Here is a 23,630-nt window from a genome sequence, read left to right on the forward strand (position 1 = left end):
ACTGATTAACCCTCCAACATAAACGTCTCTTAGACCTGAGTTGAAATTAAGGAATTTCCATTCGTCAAGTTGTTCTTAATTTGAGCATAGAATAGGAGCTAGGAAGAATTTCAAAATGTTTCTGTTTATTGTTATACTTGATCTACCGCTATTGCTAATAGAAGGTCACGGCAGTTTACATAGCAGTAGAACCTCTGAGAAAGGAATGCCAGAGTTACAATAGAAAAGAGGTCAGTCAGCCTGAGAATCAAACCAAAATAGTTACACAAATTAAAATACGCAAGTACATTCACAAATACATGAGGACTGAGTCTCAAGTATTAGGAAATTCAGACAAGGAGCCAAAAGCTAAAGTGGAAGTAATGTGTCTTTAATTGCGACGTGAACCAAGGAAAGTAAAGGTTGGATCTTACGGCGGGAGGGAGATCATTCCACAACTTGGGCACAATGAAAAAGAAGGCCAAGAGGCAAGTGGACTCATAATGTTCCAGACTGGGAGAGGAAAGGGTAAGTTGAGGGGAATCCAGGCAACGAAGGGAGTGAGAAGGGGTATAAGGGATGATCAGTGAGGCAAGGTAAGAAGGGGAACCAGATGCAAAATTTTATTGGAAGCCAATGAAGATGGAACAGAAGAAGGGAGGCTAGCTCAGCCCTGTGGGCTTTATACAAGAAATGAGCAGCAGCATTCTGGAGAGTGTGAAGTCAGCGAACCTAATAAGCAGGAAGTTCAGAGAAGATAGCGTTTCAATAATCCAGATGGGAGATCATAAATGCATGAATAAGAATGTGCAATGATGAAAAATTCAGGAATTTGGATACAGTGCGAATAAGACAGAGGGCACGCTGAAGGATAAGGGAGACATGCCTGTCAAATGAACGTTTGGAATCAAGGATAATGCCATGGTATCGAAATGAGTCAACAGGGGGAAAAATGTTGAAGTCTGGCTGCAGAATTGTCCAGTATTTATTGCAGAGTGGGCCAACTAAATCAGCTGAATTATTAAAAACATGCAATGGGCAATTCTAACTATGCTGCAGCGGTTATGCGCTTCTTGCACACATAAATGCAGAGAAAAACTAGCACTTATGCGTATAAGAGCCCAAAGTGTTATTCTATAAAGATGTACATAAGAGCCATAGCTTATAAATTGGGAAGTAAGCCCAGTACTGGGCAGATTTCTACAGTCTGTGTCTCAAAACTTGCAGAGACAGATTAGGAGGGGCTGGAGTGGGCTTTAGCAAGTACAGTAGCTGTAAGTTGGGAAATGAGGCCAGTGTCTTTACAAAATTACAATGATAGAGTGGGATGGACTGGAGTGGACTTCTACAGTGACTTCAGTAGTTGGATAATTGGGAAGTAAGGCAGTTCCAGGCAAACTTCTATGGTCTGATCTGAAAATGTTAAAGACAGGGCAGGATCAAGTATGCATATTTTATATCAAATTTGTATCATATGCTATGTTGTATGGGTGTTATATATCTCCATGGGTGAATGGAAGACATCGTAAGGTTGAAATTAGAGAGTAAAATGTTAATTAGCAATAAGGTTGGATTGTTAGTTTAATCATTATCCTTAATGAATGTGACTGAGGCCATAATTATAACACCACTCTTCAGATTATTGGCATGATGTTATGATATTTTGGCATCATATTGAACTTCCCATATGTGATAGGCCTGGTAACAAATTGGCAACTGCCTTGGTCGTGAGGTCAGTGTTCAGTCATGAAGCAGTGCACAGAGTGGCAGGTGAAGCTCGGGCTGCCTTGTTGGGCAATCTGGGTGGACCAGTCAGGACTTTATCTGCTTTCATTTACCATGTTGCTGTTTTACTGTATAACTACAAGGGGGCAGGCATGTGGGCAAAGCATGGGCGGGACATGGGTGGGGTTCCCACTTACACATGTATTTACAGGATACTGTAAGTTACACAGGTTCCTACTGCATATAAGCTGCCTGTTATGCCAAGTCTATGGCTGCGGGTGCCTGAAAGTTAGGAGTTCTGAAACCGGGTTATGCTAGAATCCCGTAACAACACCTGGGCACCCAGGTACCATTATAGAATACGTTCCCATTGCACATTATTGGGGCACCCAACTAAAGGCCCCCTTGTGAGAGGAAGAGCTATCAGCTGTATATAGACTGTGGTGCCATCTTCTTACCTAAACTGTTTCTGTTCCTTTAGGTTGAAGTTGAGAATGTCACTGTCCTTCTCACGGAAGCTGAAAGCAAGTCCATCAAACTCGCTAAGGATGTTGCAAGCTTGGGGTCTCAGCTGCAAGATACTCAGGTAGGACATCACACCACTTTAACCACTGCTAACAATACATTTCTGTACAAGCAAAAGAGAAAAGGGGCAGTGAACCACTTTAGTATAAGAACACATAAAGGTAGCTATCCTAGTTTCTGCTATTTCCCCTCATGACAAATTATTTTTATTTGGATTTAGATCACACCTTTTTCAGTAGTAGCTCAAGATGAGTTACGTAAATATTTGAAGGTACACTCGTAAAAAAGGGAAAGAGTATGAAAGAGTATTCAGCAGCACTTCTGCCTATTAACTTTTAAAGATGTAACTGACCCTTTAACTGGTGCTTTCAAAATGCACATATATCTTAAAGACAGTCAGGCCAATATTAAGTCCACAACAGTCAGCAATTGTAAAAGCACCGACTGCCACAGTCAATAAATGACCTGGATATTCAACATTAGGTGTAATCTAGGGACCAGCATTGAATATCTTAGGGCCCTGTTTACAAAGGCGCGCTAGTGTTTTTAGTGCATGCTAAAAATTAGCACACGGTTAACGCATGCTGTAGCGTGCCTTTGTAAATAGGGCCCTTACAGGGGGATGATCAGAAGCAAATGCTGGCACTAGAGGCTGTTAGCACCATACTAGCGCCGGCGTTTCCTACCGCCCCATGATCAGAGCCCTCGAGCGTGTGAAACAACGCGCTTGAGGGCTCTGAACGCAACTAGCATGCAAATGCATGCTAAACAGGGCTAAACATATTTACCCCCAATGATCAGCGGCCAGCGCACCAAAGATTGGGTTGTTGACTGCGACAAACCTTACGCCAGCTCCCATGTATGTAACTTCATCGAATATGAGGTGTGTCACATGTTGACCAAACCAACAGAGAATGGTGTGTGTATATCAACAAGACATCACTGGCATTGCAGGTCTATTTGAAGGTTATTACTCATCACCCAATCATTTCACATGCTTGCTAATTTTTGTGGGTTTTCCAAAGATACATTTCTAATATGCATTAGAAAACACAACCAAGATTGCATGTTCATTCTCTTTCTGCGTAGGAGTTGCTCCAGGAGGAAACACGGCAGAAACTAAATGCTACCACAAAGCTCCGGCAAGTGGAAGATGAGAGGAACAGTCTTCAAGAGCAGCTGGAAGAGGAAACAGAAGCAAAACAGAATTTGGAACGGCACATTTCAACTCTGACAGTCCAGGTGCTGGTCATATTATTAAACTTCTCTCTTCCAAACAGCAGAAGTAGTAAATCCAAACATGAATGAATATTAACAAGAAAAGAACAAAAATGAAATCCTTTACAAAGACAAAGTATTCTCTGTAATAAATATAGTTGGAGAAACTACAATGAGGGACAAAGAAGTGAAATACCGTGTTCAAAGTCAGACAGGAGTGTGACCGTTTTGGAGCCTACAAAATATGGAATTCTGCTCTGATCATGATATGTTATTCCTTCTGTCATGTGCACCAGCTTATTTTAAAATATGACAATTTCTGAATAAAATAAAATATTGATATTTCCATCTACAACTTGCTATTTTTTAAGATATTACATTAATGGCCCTGCTTACAAAGGCGTGCTAGGGTCTTAGTGTGCGCTAACCATGTAAATGCCCATAATACTGCTATGGGCGTCTACATGGGTAGCGCATGCTAAAATGCTAGCATGCCTTTGTAAACAGGGCCCTAAATAAAATTACTTAAAATGGCAAAAGGCTTACAGCTTCCCATATTCCCTAAGATTCTGGTTGGGATTTGGATATTTGCATGAGCACCAAGGGCCTGATTTTATAGCATGATGCTTACGTGAGTTCAAAATGGCAGCCATTTGGAGGGTAATTCTATAAAGGGGTGCCTACTTGGCACCTATTTATAATGGAAACTAGGTACCCGCTTTTCTAGACTAGACTATATCAAATCATCTACTCCGGTCTCCCCAAAATAACTCTTAAGCGTCTCCAAACCATACAGAACACTGCTATTCGATTACTCTCTTGTGCTCATAGATCTGACTACATATTTCCCTTAATAGCCCACCATCACTGGTTCTCTATTCCTTTCCGGGCTCAATTTAAGATCCTCACCTTGGCATATAAGGTTTTACACTCCAGATGCCCTCCCTACCTCTCTGCTCTCATTCGTCTTCTATGTCCTCTCATACATTGCACTCTGCCTTCTCTTCTTGTCTGACTCTACCCCTCGTTTACTGTTCCTGTCTTGAGTCTACTCGGCATTCTGCTTTCTTCTGCACTGCCTCCTTCCTTTGGAACGCGCTCATAGACGGTCGGTAGCCCAACTGTTTGGGGAGGCTAAAGGGGGCGGAGCTTACCTCCATACGCTCCGTGGCAGCGACGTCAATGAAGAAAAAGACTACAGGCTCGCCGCCAGCTTCTCCCTTCTCTCTGCACACAGTGTCCCGCCTTCTGCGGTGATGCATTTCCTGTTTCCGCGAGAGCGGGACACTGTGTGCAGAGAGAAGGGAGAAGCTGGCGGCGAGCCTGTACTCTTTTTCTTCATTGACGTTGCTGCCACGGAAATAAAAGATGAAATGCACGGGGCGGGAGGGTGGGCTGCACCACAAGCGGAAGTCGACGATTGGGCTGAGGAGGCTTAAAAGAGGCATATTTTCAAAGCACTTTGGGTGGCTAAGTTCCATAGGTTTCTATGGAACTTTGGGAGGCTAAGTGCTTTGAAAATGAGCCTGTTAGCCTCCCCAAGCCTCTTATACGGGGCGCCTATGAACGCGCTGCCTGTAGAACTCCGTAGTGAGCATTCTACCCTCGGTTTCGCTCCCTTCTCAAATCCCTTCTCTTTCTTCAGGCCTTCCCTTTTCTTTCTCTTGGGCGATCTTGCGGTGTCGTCTGGCCTGGTGCTGGTCCCCTGACCGTTTTTTTTCCTTTTGCTTTCTTACTGTTCTGTCCCTATTATTACTGATATTGTAGTTCTTTTCCATTTCCTTGAATTTTGTATTTGTACACCGCTTTGATTATTGTGTGAAGAGCAGTATATCAAGTGCCCAATAAACTAAAGTAAACTAAACTTTATGGAATACCAGTGTAACATGTCAAGAATGTGCCCATATTCTCAGTGGCGATCCTAGGTCGGCTGCCACCTGGGGCAGATCACTGCTGCATACCCCCCCCCCCCCAGGTGCAGCGGTGTCCGTCCCCCCCAGGGTGCAGCACGACACCCTCCCCGGCGCAATGACACTCTCCGGCGCATCAAACCACCCCCCCCCCCCCCGGGTGCATTCTTGGCTACTGGAGGGTGCAGACAGCAGCTGCGCGCCTGTCGGCTCCATTGGCTCCCTGCTCCCTCTGCCCCGGAACAGGAAGTAACCTTTTCCGGGGCAGAGGGAGCAGGGAACCAGTGGAGCCGACAGGCGTGCGGCTGCTCTCTGCACCCTCCAGTAGCGTGCAACTGGGGCGGACCGCCCCCACTGCCCCATCCTTCCTATGCCACTGTATATTCTAAGTGTCACTTGGCACCAGCCATAGAGCTGGTGTAAATTATTACACCTTGTTCAGTACAGAATGCAAACAGGTTATAGTATTCTATAATCTCTGTGTGTCAATGTGCGTCCCACCAGCGTTCCGACCAAACTTTACCTATGTGAACACTCACCCATAAACAAGGTGCTTTGGAACATTTTATTTATTTTATTTTACTTAAAAATGTCTTATACCTCTGCCCATCTACAAATCTAGGTGTCCTTTTACTAAGCTGCGGTAAAAGGGGGCCTGCGCTAGCGCCAGCCTGTGTTTTTGACACGCGTTGAGGCCCCTTTTATACCGCAGCAGGTAAAAGGCTGTCTGGCCATGTAATATGTGAACCACTTGCAGTGCGGCCATTTTTTTTGGGGGGGGGGGGGGGAGTACTTCCCATCACCCATTGAAGTGGCGGTAAGGACTCCCGTGCTAACCCGGTGGTAACACACCAGCGCTACAAAAATAGAAAACATATTTTTGCGGCACCAGAAATGGCATGTGCTGGGGGTGGGAACTACCACTGGGCTACCGGATTGGTGCATGGCAAGGGCCCCAAAGTAGAAAAGGGGGGGGGGGGTCCAATGCGTCCACAAACAAACCAGAAGGATAAAAAAAACCACACAAGGGTGGAAGAACGCCAACAAGTCCAAAAATGACCATTTCTGAAACCACGGTAGTAAGAGCACCAAATAAACCTTCATTTGCTGCTCTTAACTACCGTGGTTTCAGAAGTGGTCATCTTTAGACTTGTTGGCGTTCTTCCACCCTTGTGTGTTTTTTAAGGCCCCAAAGTGACATATATAATAAAATAAGACAATAAAATATGACACGCATATGCTCATATGTACAATTTACATATAGCTGGTATACTAATCATTTACACCCATAAGAATTACCCACTTTAAGCCTGCTTATAAGGTCAACATGGGTGCCTATATGCCCTTCCTTATCCAGCTGCAATAGCGCATGAATGCTACCACACACATTTGTAATTGCCCTGAAGAAGGTATAAATGTATGAGTGGATGCTACGTGTGCACCTGTGTATTTTATAAAATGCATAAAAACTCCGCAACACCACCTAAACTATACCCAAGGCTATGCACACATCGCATAAAAGTAGAACACTTTCCGTGCATATGCTCTTTATGCACGTATATGACTGTGCAATTTTATAAAAAAGCTTTACGTACAGAATAACCTTTATAAAATTATCCCCTAGGTGTATGGATAGCGTAATAATAGAATCAGGGCAGAGGGAGCCAATTCGTGTTAAATCCAAAATCATTCAAGCCAGAGGCTTACCTGTCTATAGAAGGCAATTTTTAAAGCCATTGATTTGCTTGGATAGAACAGTGTGTTATTTGCAGAAATGGGCTCTTTGAAAATTGCCTACTCATTGGTCGGTAAAAGTATATGCATTACAGTACAACACACCTACTTTAACCTGCATTTAGCAGAAGCGTTTCTGGGAGTAGGGTTAAGGCCGGGCTTGCAACAACTTACATGCTTTTGTATTATCAAAAACATGCAGGTCGTTTTAGCTGGAAAAAAGAGGTGCAGTTGCTGGTGGGTTCTTTTCATAGAGAAAGTACGTTCTTTCACTTTGAAGACTGGTACAAAGTCAACGGGTAAAAAGTATCGGTGGACTTTGCAGCTATGTGAGCAGTATTAAAACCACCCTCGTCCTAATTGGAAGGCCAGAGATAATGTGAATATGAACATGTGGTGGAATTGTGCTTTGGTTATATCAACCATAGGAATAGGAAGCCAATGTGAAGAGATCAGAGTCTTTGTGATCCTCATATATGTGGAAGAAACTGGGTCAATAGGTTGATTACTGAGTTTGTATCTTAAGGGGATGATGTCCTAATAGTTGAACATTGTTGTTTTCTAAGACTGTCATTTCTGTTTTGTTCTTTTTAATGTAAATCAATAAAGACATTGAAAAATAAAAAATAAAAAAAAAGCCATCATCATAAGTCAAACCAGGATCAGCTTCAAAACTTGATTGGGATGGTCCCAGTTCAGCTTGGATAAATGTGGAACATCTATGGTTCATTACAGATCTCCTTTGCCAGATGTAAATCTTTTTGAGCCAGATAGGCATGAATATTAATATATATGCATGTATATCCAGAGTATTCATTTTTAGTAGTTTGAATTTGCAAATTTACTCGCATATTTAATTTGAGAAAAAAAAATCTAGGTTTTGGGGGAAGGGAAGGAAAAGATTCAGAATTAGACTGGCCAAAACTCAGCCTGGTTATTTTCTAAGCAAAACTTAGTAAGGTTTGCAGATCTGAATTCATCCAGAGACGTTTCCAGTCCTTAATTCAAATATAGCACTAGATTTACTAAACTGTGCTATCAAATTAGCACATGCTAATGCTGTTAAATATACATTATTAGTACATAGGCCGCACTATATAAAATTGGATTTGCAGTAAATAAGGTGCATGTTAATACATGTTAGCACATATTAATGTTGTAGTGATTTTAGTGAGTCTAGCCCATAAGATAATTTTATAGCCTTATAAGTTCACTCTGAAATATCCACTGTGTGGAATCCATTAAATAGTTCCGTTGAACAAACTCTTACTGTGAATAAAGGGCTCTTTGAAAATTGCTCATCCATAGGTGGGTAAAAGTACATTCATTACACCACAATGCGCCTACTCTAACCTGCATTTACCAGAAGCATTTCAATAGCAATACCTTGAAGTAAACCTAATACAAGTACGCATATTAATAAATAATACACAAGTTAATGCAGCAGGCCATTAGTGGGACAGTTACGTTTAGCATTCTTTTGTGTGAGACACCATCTGTTCAAAAAATAGAGGCCATAAAATATTGAGCCAAACGGATTATCCAAGTTGATGAATGTCCCAGTTGTTTTCGGAAAGATAACATAAGTAGCAAGCTTGTGAAAATGAACAAACATACTAAGGCTTGTTTTGATGTCCATTTCCAATTCCAGCTCTCCGATTCCAAGAAGAAATTGCAGGAGTACGCCAGCTCAATGGAGGCCTTGGAAGAGGGCAAAAAGAAACTCCAAAGAGATATCGAGGGTATGAGTCAGCAGTTTGAGGAAAAAGCCGCTGCTTATGACAAACTGGAAAAGACCAAGAATAGACTGCAGCAGGAACTGGATGATCTGGTGGTGGACCTGGATAACCAGCGCCAACTGGTGTCTAACCTGGAGAAGAAACAAAAGAAATTTGATCAGGTTTGAACTGCATATGCCTTTCTTTCTTTCTTTCTTTTTTTTTTTTCGTAGAAGAAGTTTATTGAGAAATCAATACACATTTGTCCAGCAAAAACATCCAACATATAGTTAGCAAAAGCAAAACTTAATGATTGACCACTCCAACCAACTGAAATAAGAAAGACCATTCTTCCATGTTTTTGTTCGAGATATGAACACTATACAGTAAGACGCTCCTCTTCAACTTTTATAACAGACCCAACATAGCGCCCCCTCCCTCCCTCCCCCCTCCTACCCCCATGGATGAGAATACCATTCAACCAACAGATTCATATCAACCTGAATCAAGTCCCTTTTTTTATATATATATTATTTAAAAATAAATATTATACAGAGCATGCTTGTATAAAAGGGGCCCAGACATCCTCCCATCTTGCATGAGTTCGTCTCCTAATTGCAGTCAATCTGCATATGCCTTTCTGTACAATAGCGCACCACAGGGTGTACATTAGAGGTTTCTGATATAAACCATCACCCAGATTCTCTATATGGCACCCAAACTTTGGTGTGAATTTTCGTCCATAACTTAATAGGTTAATTGCTCTTAACTAGCACTAAGGATCAATCAATTGATCCTAACAAGTGTTAATTGGAGCCAGTTAATAGTTACACATGTAAATGCCATGCACCCTCTTCTATATCCCTGGGCCTAATTGCCGTGGTGCTCAACTCCAAAGTGGGTGTGGCCATGGGAGGGGCATGGGCAATTCAGGGGCATGCCTGGAAATTAGGCATGGGGTTATAGAATACCTAACTGCCAGGACTTTGGCGCATAATGCTCGTGCCTAAAGTTAGGTGCAAGAATGCATGCTACGCTAGTATTCTATAAAGGCCATTCTCCTTGGAATGGCCTTTCTAGAATTCACGCTTGGCGTGTGTCATCCTGGCGCCTAACTTTGGGCAATCTTTACTGAACCCCTCCCCCCCCCCCCCCACACACACACCAACCAATATTTGACTGTATGTTTGCAGGATAAGACACGAAGGAACAAGATTGCCTAGGGTATAGATCAAAATCCTTCAATACTTAATGTGGTACAAACTTCTAAACATCCCAGAAACTAAGAATTTGTAGGGTCAGTATTCAAAGGCACTTATCCGGATAACTGCACCTGCTGTCCAGATAGTGCGTCTGTATATCCTTTCTGATAGTCTCTCTACTATGCAGATAATGTGGGGTGGAGCATAGGCAGACCCAGACCTTAATCCTGAGTCAATATTCAACCCCTGCAGTCAAAATTTGTTTTTAAACACCAGTTGCAGTGGTCAAAAAATAATCTGGATATCCGGATAATGGTTGGCACTGACTTTCCAAATAAGGCAGTCAGCAATAGTACTTATCCAGATAGTGGCAAAGTTCAGTCTGCTATCCAGATAACTTATCCAGCTGTCTTGGGACAGATAGAAAGCTGTCCTTTTATCTGGATAGCAGACTGAATTTTGCAACTATCTGGTAAGTACCACTGTTGACTGTCTTATTTGGATATTCAGTGCTGGCCATTGTCCGGATATCTAGACTTTTTTTTTTAACCATTGCAACTGGTGGGGTTTTTTTTAATGCTGACTGCAGGGGCTGAATATTGACATTGAATATGTTCAGCTAGCTTAGTTAAAATTTCAATGAACTATGATATTCAGTTGCTATTTGTAAAATTAATCCTTTTAAGTCTGAAAGCAAAAGTAGCAGTCCTATCTTTAAATGGATAACTTATCTGCATAAAGTTATGATCACATATTCAGTGACTGAAAATCCACATAATTGTAACTTATCTGCATATCTTTAAGTGGTCACCATCCCATGAATACTGACCTCTTAATGTTTATATGTTTAACTTGCTGAAGAAGTATATACTATGGGGTCGAAACTTAGACCGCAGGAGGCAGCCCGGCTAACTCCCGCAGTTGGTGGTGAACCCAGAAATTCCATGCTGAGCCATATCTGGTGACCCGCATTGAATTTCTGGGGGGTTTTTTGGGCTCTATGAACATAGCCGGTTATGCCAATATTCATCGGCAGATTGGCTAAGCTATAGCAGCCAAAGATAGACCTGCTATACACAGATACACAGGTCTATCTGGCCGCTAAACTTAGTCGGTCAGCTGATGAATATTGGCGCTAACAGGCTATATCGTGCGACATAGACAGTAGCTGGGTAGCCACTAAGCGCTAATATTCAGGTGAGATAGCCAGCTATCTCATGCTGAATATTAGTGCTTAGCCAGCTTAATGCTACTTAACTGTCCAGGAGCTGTTCCTGGCCAGATAAATAGCGCTAATATTGGGGGGGGGGGGGGGTATCTGTATAAACAGACTATAGGATGGTAAGGAGCACTTTTTCGATAAACTGTAGTGATATATATTCAAAGTAATAGCTGTATTGAACTATCCAGTTTTGGAAAGAAGTTATTCATCATCCTGTTCTGAAAGCTTTGTTCCACATCTGCCGTTACAGATGTTAGCAGAAGAAAAGAACATCTCCTCCAAGTTTGCAGATGAACGAGACCGCGCAGAAGCTGATGCTAGAGAAAAGGAAACAAAGGCTTTGTCATTGGCTAGGGCACTGGAAGAGGCTTTAGAAGCCAAAGAGGAACTTGAGAGAGTCAACAAACTGCTGAGGGCTGAAATGGAGGATCTGGTCAGCTCCAAGGATGATGTGGGCAAGAACGTACGTTCCTCAGATTCATATTTCACCCTGTCTAGGCACATTTTGCTCAAGCGTTAGCTTCTGTTGGGGAGAGTCCACCCGTCTGTCTATTTGCACATCTATACAGGCAGATGAGAATAAGAAGGGGCCACTATCACTGGGGACACAACCCCCAGCGCCAGAAGAAAAGAAGGGCCACAGGCCCAAGGGGACCCAGCCCCCACTGGCAGATAAAGAAGGAGTGATAAGGGAAAGAAGGAAGAGAAGGGCGTGGGAGACAGTCTGGGAGAAGGGAAAAGAAGAGAACGCGAAGAAGATGGGGAGGAAAAGAGGAGGAAAGTGAATGCAGGGGAGGGGACAGGAGAAATGCTGAAGAAAGAGAAGCAGAGAGTGTCAGGTTCTAATGAAAGAAAGGGCTCAAGGAGAGTGAGAACGAGACAGCCCTCAAATGAGCATAACACCTTCCTAATGAGTCAGACTTGACATCTCTGTAAACGTCATTAGACATGGGGTACTTGTAGCCACTGATTTGCCCCTTTTCCCTGAAAGGTCCATGACCTGGAGAAATCTAAGCGTGGCCTGGAACAGCAAGTGGAGGAGATGAAAACACAGCTGGAAGAGTTGGAGGATGAGCTGCAGGCTGCGGAGGATGCAAAACTTCGGCTGGAGGTTAACATGCAGGCCTTGAGAGCACAGTTCGAGAGAGAATTGCAGGCCAGAGATGAGCAGAATGAGGAGAAGAGGCGGCAGCTGGTGAAACAGGTACTTTAATGGACCAACTTTGGCAATTCTCAAAGAAGCCTTTTCCCATCTTTTACTTTGTCTACAAAATATCCATACATTTCGTGTTTTGTTTCTCTGCTACTGTTTGCCTCTTTTTGCTATTTTGCTAGCTTCTTGTTAGGTAGGAATAAGGACAACTAAGTCAAGATGTACACAGTTTCCTGAATATTTTGCTGAATGCAGAGCATTTTGTAAAATACACATATGGACACATAAAATACATATGTTGTTTGCAGCACATGGAGCAGGAACAACCATTTTACAAAGAAACATTTTTTTTTTTTTAATGCCCTCACCTGCGGTTTTGAACATCTAAATGTCGGTACTTATGATCGATGATTTTTCAAGCTAGGTGTGCAAATGCTGGTACTTACATGTGTAAATGCCAGTTTTTACAAAATGAATCATCTAAAGGGAGGCATTTAAGGAATCCAACTAGAAAACCCGTCGTTTTGTATTTTAGAAGTGGTTTTAACATCAGAGAGGTAAGCAGAATTGCCTCTCTCAGTCGCTCCTATAAACCCCCAGGCCCAAATAATCAGTTGACACATGTCACGCAGAGCAGGTGTAATTGCTGGCATCTAGATATTTTAAAGCATGCTATTCCAAAATCAGAAATGCACCCGTCCTTTCTAGCCCATATAAACCACACCTACAACACGCCTTTCAAAACTGTGTCTGCTGCAGATCCACACATATACGTGGTGAGTTTTTTAAAAATCGCTCTGTACACATGCAAATAGCACACAAGCCTGCTAAAATGACCTCCAGCATCTCTGTACTATTCTAAGCTTCCACAGCTGATAGCAAGCTGCTGGAATAGTTGTGCCCATATTCAGTGACATTGTTGCATCTGATATTGACTGGAAATTTGTTGGATTATTTGTAGTAAATAATTAGCAGATTTTAGTACACACAGCTTCAGCTTTAGAAATGTTAATTTCTTTCTTCATCTCTCTCTCATTCACCCCTGAATAATTCACTGCTGAGTCACTTTAAAGTTGAAGTAACAAAACATCTGTTTACTCACAGTTTGTAGTTAGATTATAATCAGACAGGCTTATATATACATATTACTATACATTTGTATTATCAGCTCCTTCCATGTGCTTAGATGGTAATGGATGCTCACACCACCATAGATCCTCTCAGGTTAGGAGAGATCATGAGCTCCATGTGCTCCATGTGCTGCATGTGCTGCATCTATCCCCCACAGGAAGTTGCATAGCTGTGTGACCTCTCTAAGTAATTCACATCAGAGGTCACAGAGTAATCACAGAGAAATAATAGGTGACAGGCAATGCATGTAAAATACAATTACATTCCAACAAACCCCTTCTCATGCATAACTGTCATGCAATTATTTATTCATACAAAGTCCAAGCTTTATACGCAGATTCACAAAATGTTCTCTGGGTAACGGTTTGGTCATGATGTCAGCTGTCATCTCACTGGTGTGACAATAGTGTAGACTGATGACCCCTTCTTTTGCCAACTCTCGCACGTTGTGGTATTTCGTTGCGATGTGCTTGGTGCGTGACTGAACCTTGTCATTCTGTGACAGTCGGATGCAGCTCTGATTATCTTCCATTATCTGGATTGGTCTCTTTTCAGCTATACCAAAATCCAGCAAAAGTTTTTCAATCCACATCAGTTCTCTGCACGCTTCCGATACGGCCACGTATTCAGCTTCTGTAGAAGACAAACTCACAATACTTTGTTTATGACTGGCCCATGAAATTTGTACATTTCCATACATAAACACATATCCACTTGTGGATTTATAATCAGAATGATCCCCTGCCCAATCTGAATCACAGTAACATATTAGTTTTGGATTACTATTGGCTGAAATCTTTAATTTACAATCAATGGTACCCTTTAAATACCTTACCATCCTTTTAACTGCAGTCCAATCTGATTTGGTAGGTGAGCTGACCCTTCTGCTCAAAATTCCTACTGCATTTGCTATATCAGCCCTGTATGTGGTAGCTAGATATAAAAGCTTACCTATGGCTGATCTATATTGGATGTTATCTGGTAAAGGTTCTCTTACTGTTTCATCCTTCAGAAAATCAGTGATCATGGGAGTGCTTACAACTTGGGCATCTTGCATACCTAAACTTTCAATAAGCTCATTTATTTTCTGCTTCTGGCTTAGAAGATAAGAACCATCATTTTGTTTCTCAATTTCTATACCAAGATAGTATGACACATTTCCAAGTTCTTTTATCTCAACATTCTGGTTTAAACACTTTACAATGTCCTTGTACTCTTGCTCACTTTTGCTTGCAATGAGCAGATCATCAACAAAAGCTAAAATGTATGCATATTGTCCATTTGTGCACCTAGTGTACAAACATTTATCTGCTTCACCTTGCTTAAATCCTAAATTTGTCAATATTTCATGCAATTTTTCATTCCAACATTTTGCACTTTGCTTTAATCCATAAAGACCTTTGTTTAATTTACACACTAGCTGTCTTTGTTTTGTATTTATGAAACCTGTTGGTTGTTCCATGTACAAGTCTTCAGTTATATCTCCATGAAGAAACGCTGTTTTCACATCAATGTGTTTGACTTGCATGCCTTTTGAGACTGCAATGCTCAGAAGTGTTCTGATTGTCGTGTGTTTCACTACAGGTGCAAACACTTCATCAAAATCTTCTCCATATTTTTGAAGATATCCCTTTGCCACTAATCTGGCTTTATACCTTTCCACTTTTCCTTGTGCATTCCTTTTTAACTTGAATACCCATTTGCATCCTATAGCTTTCTTGCCAGGAGGTAATTTTGTAAGAATCCAAGTATTATTTTTATCCAATGCATCAATTTCTTCTTGTGCAGCTTTATGCCATTCAGCAGCTTCTTCTGCTGGCATTTTCTCAATCTCATCCCATGTTAAGGGCTCTTGAGCTTCTGCTGACTTTGTTAGGTAAGACAGTCTTGGGGGTGGAACACCTTTGTTTTCCCTGGATGAGCGTCTAACAACAGGTTGGTCTGACCTTTCCGCATCCTCTAAATCTGAGAGTCCTTCTCCAATTGATTCCCCTTCTCCAACTGTACTGTCTTCTTCAATGATCCTTTCTGTGTCTGCTTCCTCTGTCTGTTCCTCGTTAGATACAGGTGAGTTGCTTTCAGACATCTGCCTTGGTATGGCATTTATATACACTGGCATGTCTATTATGGTTCTAGTTTCATATTCTGGATGATAAGGCTCATCTGGGATAATCCAGCCTTTATCAACCCTTTTGTTTTCATCAAAATATGTAACATGTCTTATGCCAACAATGCCAGTTTTCAGATTCAAAATTCTATATCCTTTGTGTCCTGGAGCATAGCCAACTAAAATGCCCCTTTCTGTTGTGGAATCCAGCTTATGCCTTCTTTGCTTTGGTACGTGAGCATATGCTGTACTTCCAAATGTTCTTATGTGTGACAGGTTTGGCTTCCTACCATGCCATGTCTCATGTGGTGTGCGCTCAGCGCCTTTAGTTGGCATTCTGTTTTGTAGGTACACTGCTGTGAGAATGGCTTCCCCCCATAGTCTTTTAGGGAGATTGCTATCTGACAGCATACATCTGGTCATTTCCACAATTGACCTAAATTTTCTCTCTGCAACAGAATTTTGCTCTGGTGTATAAGCTACTGTTGTGATATGCTGAATGCCTTCTTGTTCTAGAAATGTGCGCATGCTTTGTGAAATGAACTCACCACCATTGTCGGTCTGAAGAACCTTTGGTTTTCTTTCAAATTTATTGCTCACCATGGCTACGTATTTCTTCAGCATGTCTGTGACTTGACTTTTCTCTTTCAGCAAATAGGCCACACAATATCTAGAGAAATCATCCAAGAATATTAGCACAAATCTGTTATTTCCCAATGATGGGATATTAAACGGTCCACATAAGTCACTGTGTATTAAGTCCAGCACTTTATTACTCCTATTTCCTGTGTATGCAGGAAATGAGGGTCTCACACCCTTTTGAGTAACACAGTCTATGCATTTCTCCATATTACCAGCATCTGCACTTATCTGAATGCCGGTGGCCAGTTGCTTACTGTAAAGATCCTGGATCACCTTACAATCACGATGTCCCAGGCGGCGGTGCCAGATTTCCAGACTACATTTACCATCATTCTTCCTTACTTGCACCATATGTGAGGCTTCACCTGAAATGCTCAGTTTATAAACATCATTATGCATAAAAGCTTCAGCATACACTTCATCATTTTTAGAGATTGTGCACTTACTGTTTTCAAAATGAATCACAAATCCCTTCTTATCTAATGTAGATACACTAAGCATATTGCAAACTGCTTGGGGAATATACAAGACATCACTTACAGGAATTTCTTTAACTTCATTAGACACTTTGCATTTTAAGAATCCAATACCTTTTGCTTGGATCTTAGCAGTCCCTGCGTTTGCAGTTTTAAGAATACCTTCCTCTGGACACATTTCCTGAAAGAAATCCTTACAATTGGTTAAATGGCATGTGCTCCCCGAATCCAAAATCCAAGTACTTTCATTTGAATTATTATTTACCATAGTCAAAGATTTTTCTGCCATTAGAAAGCCCTTGTGTTTATCTTTGTCCTTCATACATTTCCTGGTTTGAAAATTCTTTAGTTCCATTGGCTTAGGTGAGCTAGAGGGAGTGTTTTGTGTTTCCTTACACCATTTAGATACATGTCCCTCCTTTCCACATGAGTAGCAAATCAGCTTGCCCTTGGGTGGAGTTTTCCCATAGCTCCGCCTTCCTCTGTTCTTTGCCAAGAAATTTGTTTCATTTCTCTCTGACTGACTTTGAGAACACATCTCCTCAGAATCATTTATTATGCATTCCTGCCTTAGTTTTGATGTTGCCTGTTCAAAAGATTGCCCTTCAATGGCCTCATTTACAGACCTAAAAACATCAAACTTCTTTGATAGTGAGGTAAAAAGAAATGCTCTTTTCAATGCATCACACATGGGAATTCCAGAAAGTTCTAACTTTTGAAATGAAGACATAAGATGCATGATGTGATCATTACATTTACTTTTATCCCTTAATTTGGTTTCATTCAACTCTGCCAACCAAATTGGTTGCTGCTTTGCATATGTAGTTGCATACATAGTTCTCAGTTTATATAAAATGTCCTTTGGTGTATCTTTTCCCTCCACTAATATGGCTTGTTTCTCTGAGAGAGCTTCCAAAAGCATGCACTTCACATAATAGTTTGCATTGTCCCATTCAGCCATATTTTCAGCTGTTCTGTCTTGGTCTAAGCATATATTTAATCCTTTTGCTCGAAGGAGACATATGAATCTTAGTTCCCACTGCTGATAATTAAACTCAGTTAATCTAGGCACCTTGAGAGAATAGAACAATGGTGAATTTCTTCCCTCAGCCATTTTCTTAGCCTTCTGTCTGCTGTGTGGGGGGAGAGAGAGACAGACTGAATCTTTCCTTTAAAACTTAAGAGAAAAATGTGGCCTTTTTTTCTGCCTGGTAATATTTCTCTTCTTTTTCAATTCCTGAGCCTGGGCCCATAACCCTTTTGTTGGATTATTTGTAGTAAATAATTAGCAGATTTTAGTACACACAGCTTCAGCTTTAGAAATGTTAATTTCTTTCTTCATCTCTCTCTCATTCACCCCTGAATAATTCACTGCTGAGTCACTTTAAAGTTGAAGTAACAAAACATCTGTTTACTCACAGTTTGTAGTTAGATTATAATCAGACAGGCTTATATATACATATTACTATACATTTGTATTATCAGCTCCTTCCATGTGCTTAGATGGTAATGGATGCTCACACCACCATAGATCCTCTCAGGTTAGGAGAGATCATGAGCTCCATGTGCTCCATGTGCTGCATGTGCTGCATCTATCCCCCACAGGAAGTTGCATAGCTGTGTGACCTCTCTAAGTAATTCACATCAGAGGTCACAGAGTAATCACAGAGAAATAATAGGTGACAGGCAATGCATGTAAAATACAATTACATTCCAACAAAATTGGTAAATCATCTCAGATTTAGCCTACAATTTAATTCAGTAAATCCAAGTTTCACACAGATTCAGTAACTTTCCACCAGACCTTTTAATTGCTACTTTTGCATATCTGTTCCTAGCTCCTTCTGATTTCTTGTTCTTTCAGTGTGTCATAGTTGAAATGTCTTATCACTACTGATTCTCACTCCTCCCCTCCAACCCCACCACCCCTACCCCCCACCCCTGGTGCTGTTTCTAATTTCCAAGGCCAAACCAGGATTTTGAAATGAACTGAGATTTCCCTCTGGTTAGCAAAGGTGGAGGTGCCAGCTCAATATATCTTAAGAGACAGGCCCAAGAAGGAGAGATTCCAGCTCTTGTCCCACAGTAAAGAAACTCAAATTCTGCAATTCCTGGACCCAGTAATATTCAAGTATATCTCAAGTTGGATTTCTATTCACTACTTTGTAGTATGTAAATCTTTATTCATTTAAGGCAGGGCCACTGAGAGACAAAGCTGGGCTTGGAGCAAACAACCCCCCCCCCCCCCCCCGCCAGCTCGCTGCTGCTGCCCGCCTGTTCACTATTGCTGCCAACGCACCCCCACCTGCCCGTCACCAGCACAGCCCCATCACCTGGTTCAATCTCTTGTCTTTCCCTCCTCCCCGAAGCAGTGTTCCTGCGGGCAGCCGGCAGCATTAAAAAAGAAGCAATGTACCTCTGGCTGGACTCCAAAGTGTTTCCTCTGCTGTGTATCCCACCTGTGCGGACACAGGAAGTTGTGTCAGAGGAGGTGGGGCAAAACAGGGGGAACACTTCCGAGGTCAGTCAGAGGCAGGTTTTTTGATGCTGCCGGTAGCCTACACGAACAGTGCCGAGGGGGGGAGGGAAAGACGAGAAAGATACTGAACAAGGCAGGGGAAGAATTTAATGCTGACTTGCATTTGTGCCACCCTATAGCAATGCTTATGGCTGGGTCACCCTTGGAGTCCGGGCCAGGGGGAATCTTGCCCCCCCCCCTTCTCGGCGGCCCTGATTTAAAGTTCTCATTCAGTTCAAAATGATTTGGTCAGCTGTGTATAAAGTACCTTGTAAGGTCAAAAATGTGATTGCATCAGGCCTTGTAGAGTGTTGGCAGACCCACAAAAAGAGAAACAACCCTTAAACTGGAATAGTAAGGAAGCCAATACCAGAGAGATATGGTTTGTCTTTCACAGGTGGGAAAACAAACTGCTTACATTCTATAGAACATATTTAAAACAGCAAAGAGCTTAGGATACTGAAGTAAATATTTGGTAGGAACTCTGGTACAGGCTGTGTTAGCAACTGCAGCTGAGAAAACAGTTCTGGGTACTGCAGTGATATTGTACTCTAGCTTCTCTTCTTCCATATATGGGCTTCCAAAATGTAGGCATTGTAAGTCTGTTATCTGATAATATTGTATCTATGGTTTAAATCTTGTTCAATTTCTAATAGAGATTAAAATATGTCCAGAGGATCCTCTTGTACAGTCATTCACCCTCTCACTTTATGTTTATGACAGAGAAGAAATAAAAAAAAAGAAAAACAAAAATGCGCTTATACACTTGTGAATAATTTTTTGTATTTTATTTCTAATTGTTATTCTTAAACATGAATGTTAAAAAAAAAAGGAGGGAAAAGACCTCAGTGGGTCTGGAGCAAAGCAATACAATGGCAAACTTTTTGCTTTCTTCAGGACTCCCAGTTCCAATCATTGGTCAAAGAACCTCCAGGAAAAAATTGTAAAGCATTTTTTTTTTTTTATTATTTAAATTTTCCATTATAACACCACATAAAGTGAATATGCAATCGGCATTATTTAACATTAGGAAACAAAAATGATAAGCATATATCTTTACAGCCCATTTGTCCACAAGTTGAAGAAATTTGATTCCAAGATTAAGGAAATTAAAAAAGAAAAAAGATACAAAAATTAATAATCAATAGATGCTTCCTCTGATTCAGACCCCAACCTGCTAAATTAGGGAAGGTTTACTGTATTCACATCAACTCTTGCATCAATAAACTCTTTCAACTGTTTTGGATCTACAAACTGAAAATGTTTACCCTCAAGCACCACATTACAAAAACAAGGAAATCGCAAAACAAAAAAAAATTGTAAAGCACTTTATTATTTCAATTTTACTTCTTATTCTATATTTTATTTGTCCAATTACTTATATTTCTTCTTTTGTTACAAACATTTAATGATTCACGTAGCAGCAACAATAAAAGATGATATATAATCCTTAATTTCTTTATTTATTGAAAATTTTCATAACTTTACAAGCATTATACTTGCGACATGAAATACAGATATGATTAATACATACCATTCAAGTGGAAACAAAATTAACTAAAGAAAAACATTAATATTTCACCATATCTTCCTTTGACCACAATTAAGGAGGAAGGAGTCGAAATAGTTCAGGGGAACATAAAAAGAAGAAAAAAATATAAGGAAAGGCCTAGCCCTAAATACCACCATACAATACTTTATGTTGGTTTTATCATTTGACAAGCTTTTTCATATTTATAAATTCTCTCAATTGTGTTGGTACAAAAAACACATACTTTATATTTAGATATTTTATAACACACTTGCAAGGATAAGCAAGTAAGAAAGTTGCCCCTAGAGACCTGGTTTCCTCTCTCATTTCCAGAAACTGATATATAATCCTATATAATAATTTGCACTTCCAGCGTTCTATGTCTGGATGCCTGGGTTTGTAACACAATTCCCATTGGTCCACCCTCGCATCGGAATTTGATGATGTCAGAGGGAGGATCAATGAGAGGGAAGGGAAACCAGCATCAGCCAGCCACAGAACGTTGGAGGTGAGGATTCAATCGTGAGAGAATCGCCCAACCCCTCCCTCCCCCCCTGTCCTCTGAGTTCCAGGCCCCCCTCTCCTCCGAGTTACAGGCCCGCCCCCTCCCTCCCTCCCTCCCCTCCCCTCTGAGTTCCATGCCCCCCTCTTCTCCGAGTTCCAGACCCCCGCGCCTTCCTCCCTCCCTCCCTCTCTCTCTCTCTCTCTCCCCTCCGAATGGCAGCCCGACCTGCGTTTCCCGCCCTCTTCTCCCAGTCCTCCGCCTGCCCCTCGCCTTCCTGCGTGCCGGCCTGAATTTAAAAGTTCTTACCTCGGGGTCCGCCGGCAGCAGTAAAAGGCGAGCAGGCACGGCGCTTCAGCCTGCCTTCCCTTCTGTCTCACCTCTGCCTCTGTTCCCGCCCTTCCGGAAACAGGAAATGAGGGTGGGACCAGTGGCAGAGGGAAGGCAGGCCTGACCTCATCACTGTCCTCTTTTCCCCCGTCCATCTCTGCATCCGCATCCATGCTGTAGCCCACATGTGCTGAGGAACCCCACTGATCCTTCCTTCCTTCCTTCCTTCATCCATCAGCATCTGTCCATCCATCAGGGATGGAGGCCAATGATAGTTAATTCTTCTTAGCCCTACACCAGTCCTCCTACTGTCTGAGCTAGCAGGCCTCCTTCCATTCCACATGGGCTTAGATCCTCCATTCATTGTCAGTCTTTTTGCCAATAAAGACTTCAAGAACCATTTTAGAAAACAATATTTAAAATCTTGTATGGTATGACCCCTTAGTATATGTTACAACTTATTTGTAAGCCGAGGATTAACTTACATTACTCTTGCTGTGACCTGGTATCCATATCATTTCCACATCCTAAAGGTATTGTTTCACGGAAAAATGTTTTCATCCTTATTTTCTTATCATGCAGCAAAAAATTGGTCTAGTCTGACTAAACGCATTAGGTTTCTGTTTAACTATGATGCATTCATAAAAGCAATTAAAACACTTTTATTTCATAAATATGTGCTTTTAAGATAGGAGGAGTAGTAGCATTTTTGTAATTCATATTAGGAATATTTTTATTTGAATTTATGCTTTTAAAGTGAATTGCATTGGTATTTGCATTCTGTAATTATCCTCGATTAATGATCTAACTCTTTATTTGTAATCCACTTTGAACCTTTATTGGCAAATAGAAGAATATAAAAATTGTTACTGTAACTAACTGTAATCTTGTCTTTTTAGGTTCACGAATATGAGACAGAACTGGAAGACGAACGTAAGCAGCGAACCCTGGCAGCTGCAGCTAAGAAAAAACTGGAGGTGGACCTCAAAGATCTTGAAGGCCAAGTTGATTCTGCCAACAAAGGTCGGGAGGAAGCTATTAAGCAACTCCGGAAACTCCAGGTTTGTATCGTTTGATTTATTGTCCTCTACAATGTCAGAAATTTTATTTTTTAGACAAGAACATTAAGGTATTGGCCAAGGTAAAATCTGTAGTACGTCTGGAAGGTACACTAAACTCAGAGAATGGGAATTTTTCAAGAAAACAGAAAGTTCTAATGATTTCGGGAAGGTATGCAATACAACTCGAATGCAAGAGAAACAATTTGCCTGCCCTACTTGGTTATCAGGAAATGTTCTAAAACTTTTTCACTCAGTCTTTAATTATAATTCCTGAAAGACATTTGCATGGAGTCATAAATTTGGGACTGATTATTAACCAATTATAAACTTGTAAAAACCTAAGGTTATGTACATAACCTACTCATAGGAGCCAACTTTTCAAAATTATTGGGGGTGCTAAGTCCAATGGAAATAACCCCTCCCTGGACACTTCCAAGGAATTTTCTTAATATTGTGGGTGCTCAAGCACTCACAGCACCCACAGAGTCGGCTCCAATGTACCTACTGGACCTTGAATTTAATGCCTATATAATATTTGGTATTCTATAAATTTATTTATATGTTGAGTAACAAATTAATAATGAGATCAGCACACATCAGGAGGTGACAAACATTTTCCATCTTCAAAAGAGAGATATTTCAAGGCCTATAGTGCATGTCTTTTGTGTTTCTCCCCTCTAGGCTCAGATGAAAGATTACCAGAGAGAGCTCGATGACGCTCGTGCTGCAAGAGAAGAAATCTTCACAACAGCGAGAGAAAATGAGAAGAAAGCCAAGAACTTAGAAGCTGAACTCATCCAGCTGCAGGAGGTAAAACCTCAACCTCTGCTTATTTTTTTAAGTAACCTGGGACCAGGCCTGGTTTATCCATTAATCAAACTAGGTTACTGCCTAGCAAACCAAAATTTCAGAGGCCAGCAAAATTGGAAACCTCCAGATGCCACCT

The 23,630-nt window shown here is 41.3% G+C and overlaps 1 protein-coding gene across 2 annotated transcripts in view; it reads left to right on the forward strand.

Annotated features, from left to right (window-relative positions):
* The window catches only part of MYH11 (myosin heavy chain 11), a 215,621-nt gene that overhangs the window by 172,995 nt on the left and 18,996 nt on the right, over window positions 1–23,630 (forward strand). For both annotated transcript variants that reach the window (XM_030212270.1, XM_030212271.1), the window contains 7 exons: window positions 2,186–2,290; window positions 3,319–3,471; window positions 8,743–8,991; window positions 11,484–11,696; window positions 12,225–12,437; window positions 22,523–22,684; window positions 23,366–23,494. In XM_030212270.1, coding sequence (XP_030068130.1) covers window positions 2,186–2,290; window positions 3,319–3,471; window positions 8,743–8,991; window positions 11,484–11,696; window positions 12,225–12,437; window positions 22,523–22,684; window positions 23,366–23,494 — 1,224 coding nt within the window. The remainder of the gene's footprint in view (window positions 1–2,185; window positions 2,291–3,318; window positions 3,472–8,742; window positions 8,992–11,483; window positions 11,697–12,224; window positions 12,438–22,522; window positions 22,685–23,365; window positions 23,495–23,630) is intronic.

This window comes from Microcaecilia unicolor, chromosome 8, assembly GCF_901765095.1.
Source record: "Microcaecilia unicolor chromosome 8, aMicUni1.1, whole genome shotgun sequence".
Taxonomy (NCBI): Eukaryota; Metazoa; Chordata; class Amphibia; order Gymnophiona; family Siphonopidae; genus Microcaecilia; species Microcaecilia unicolor.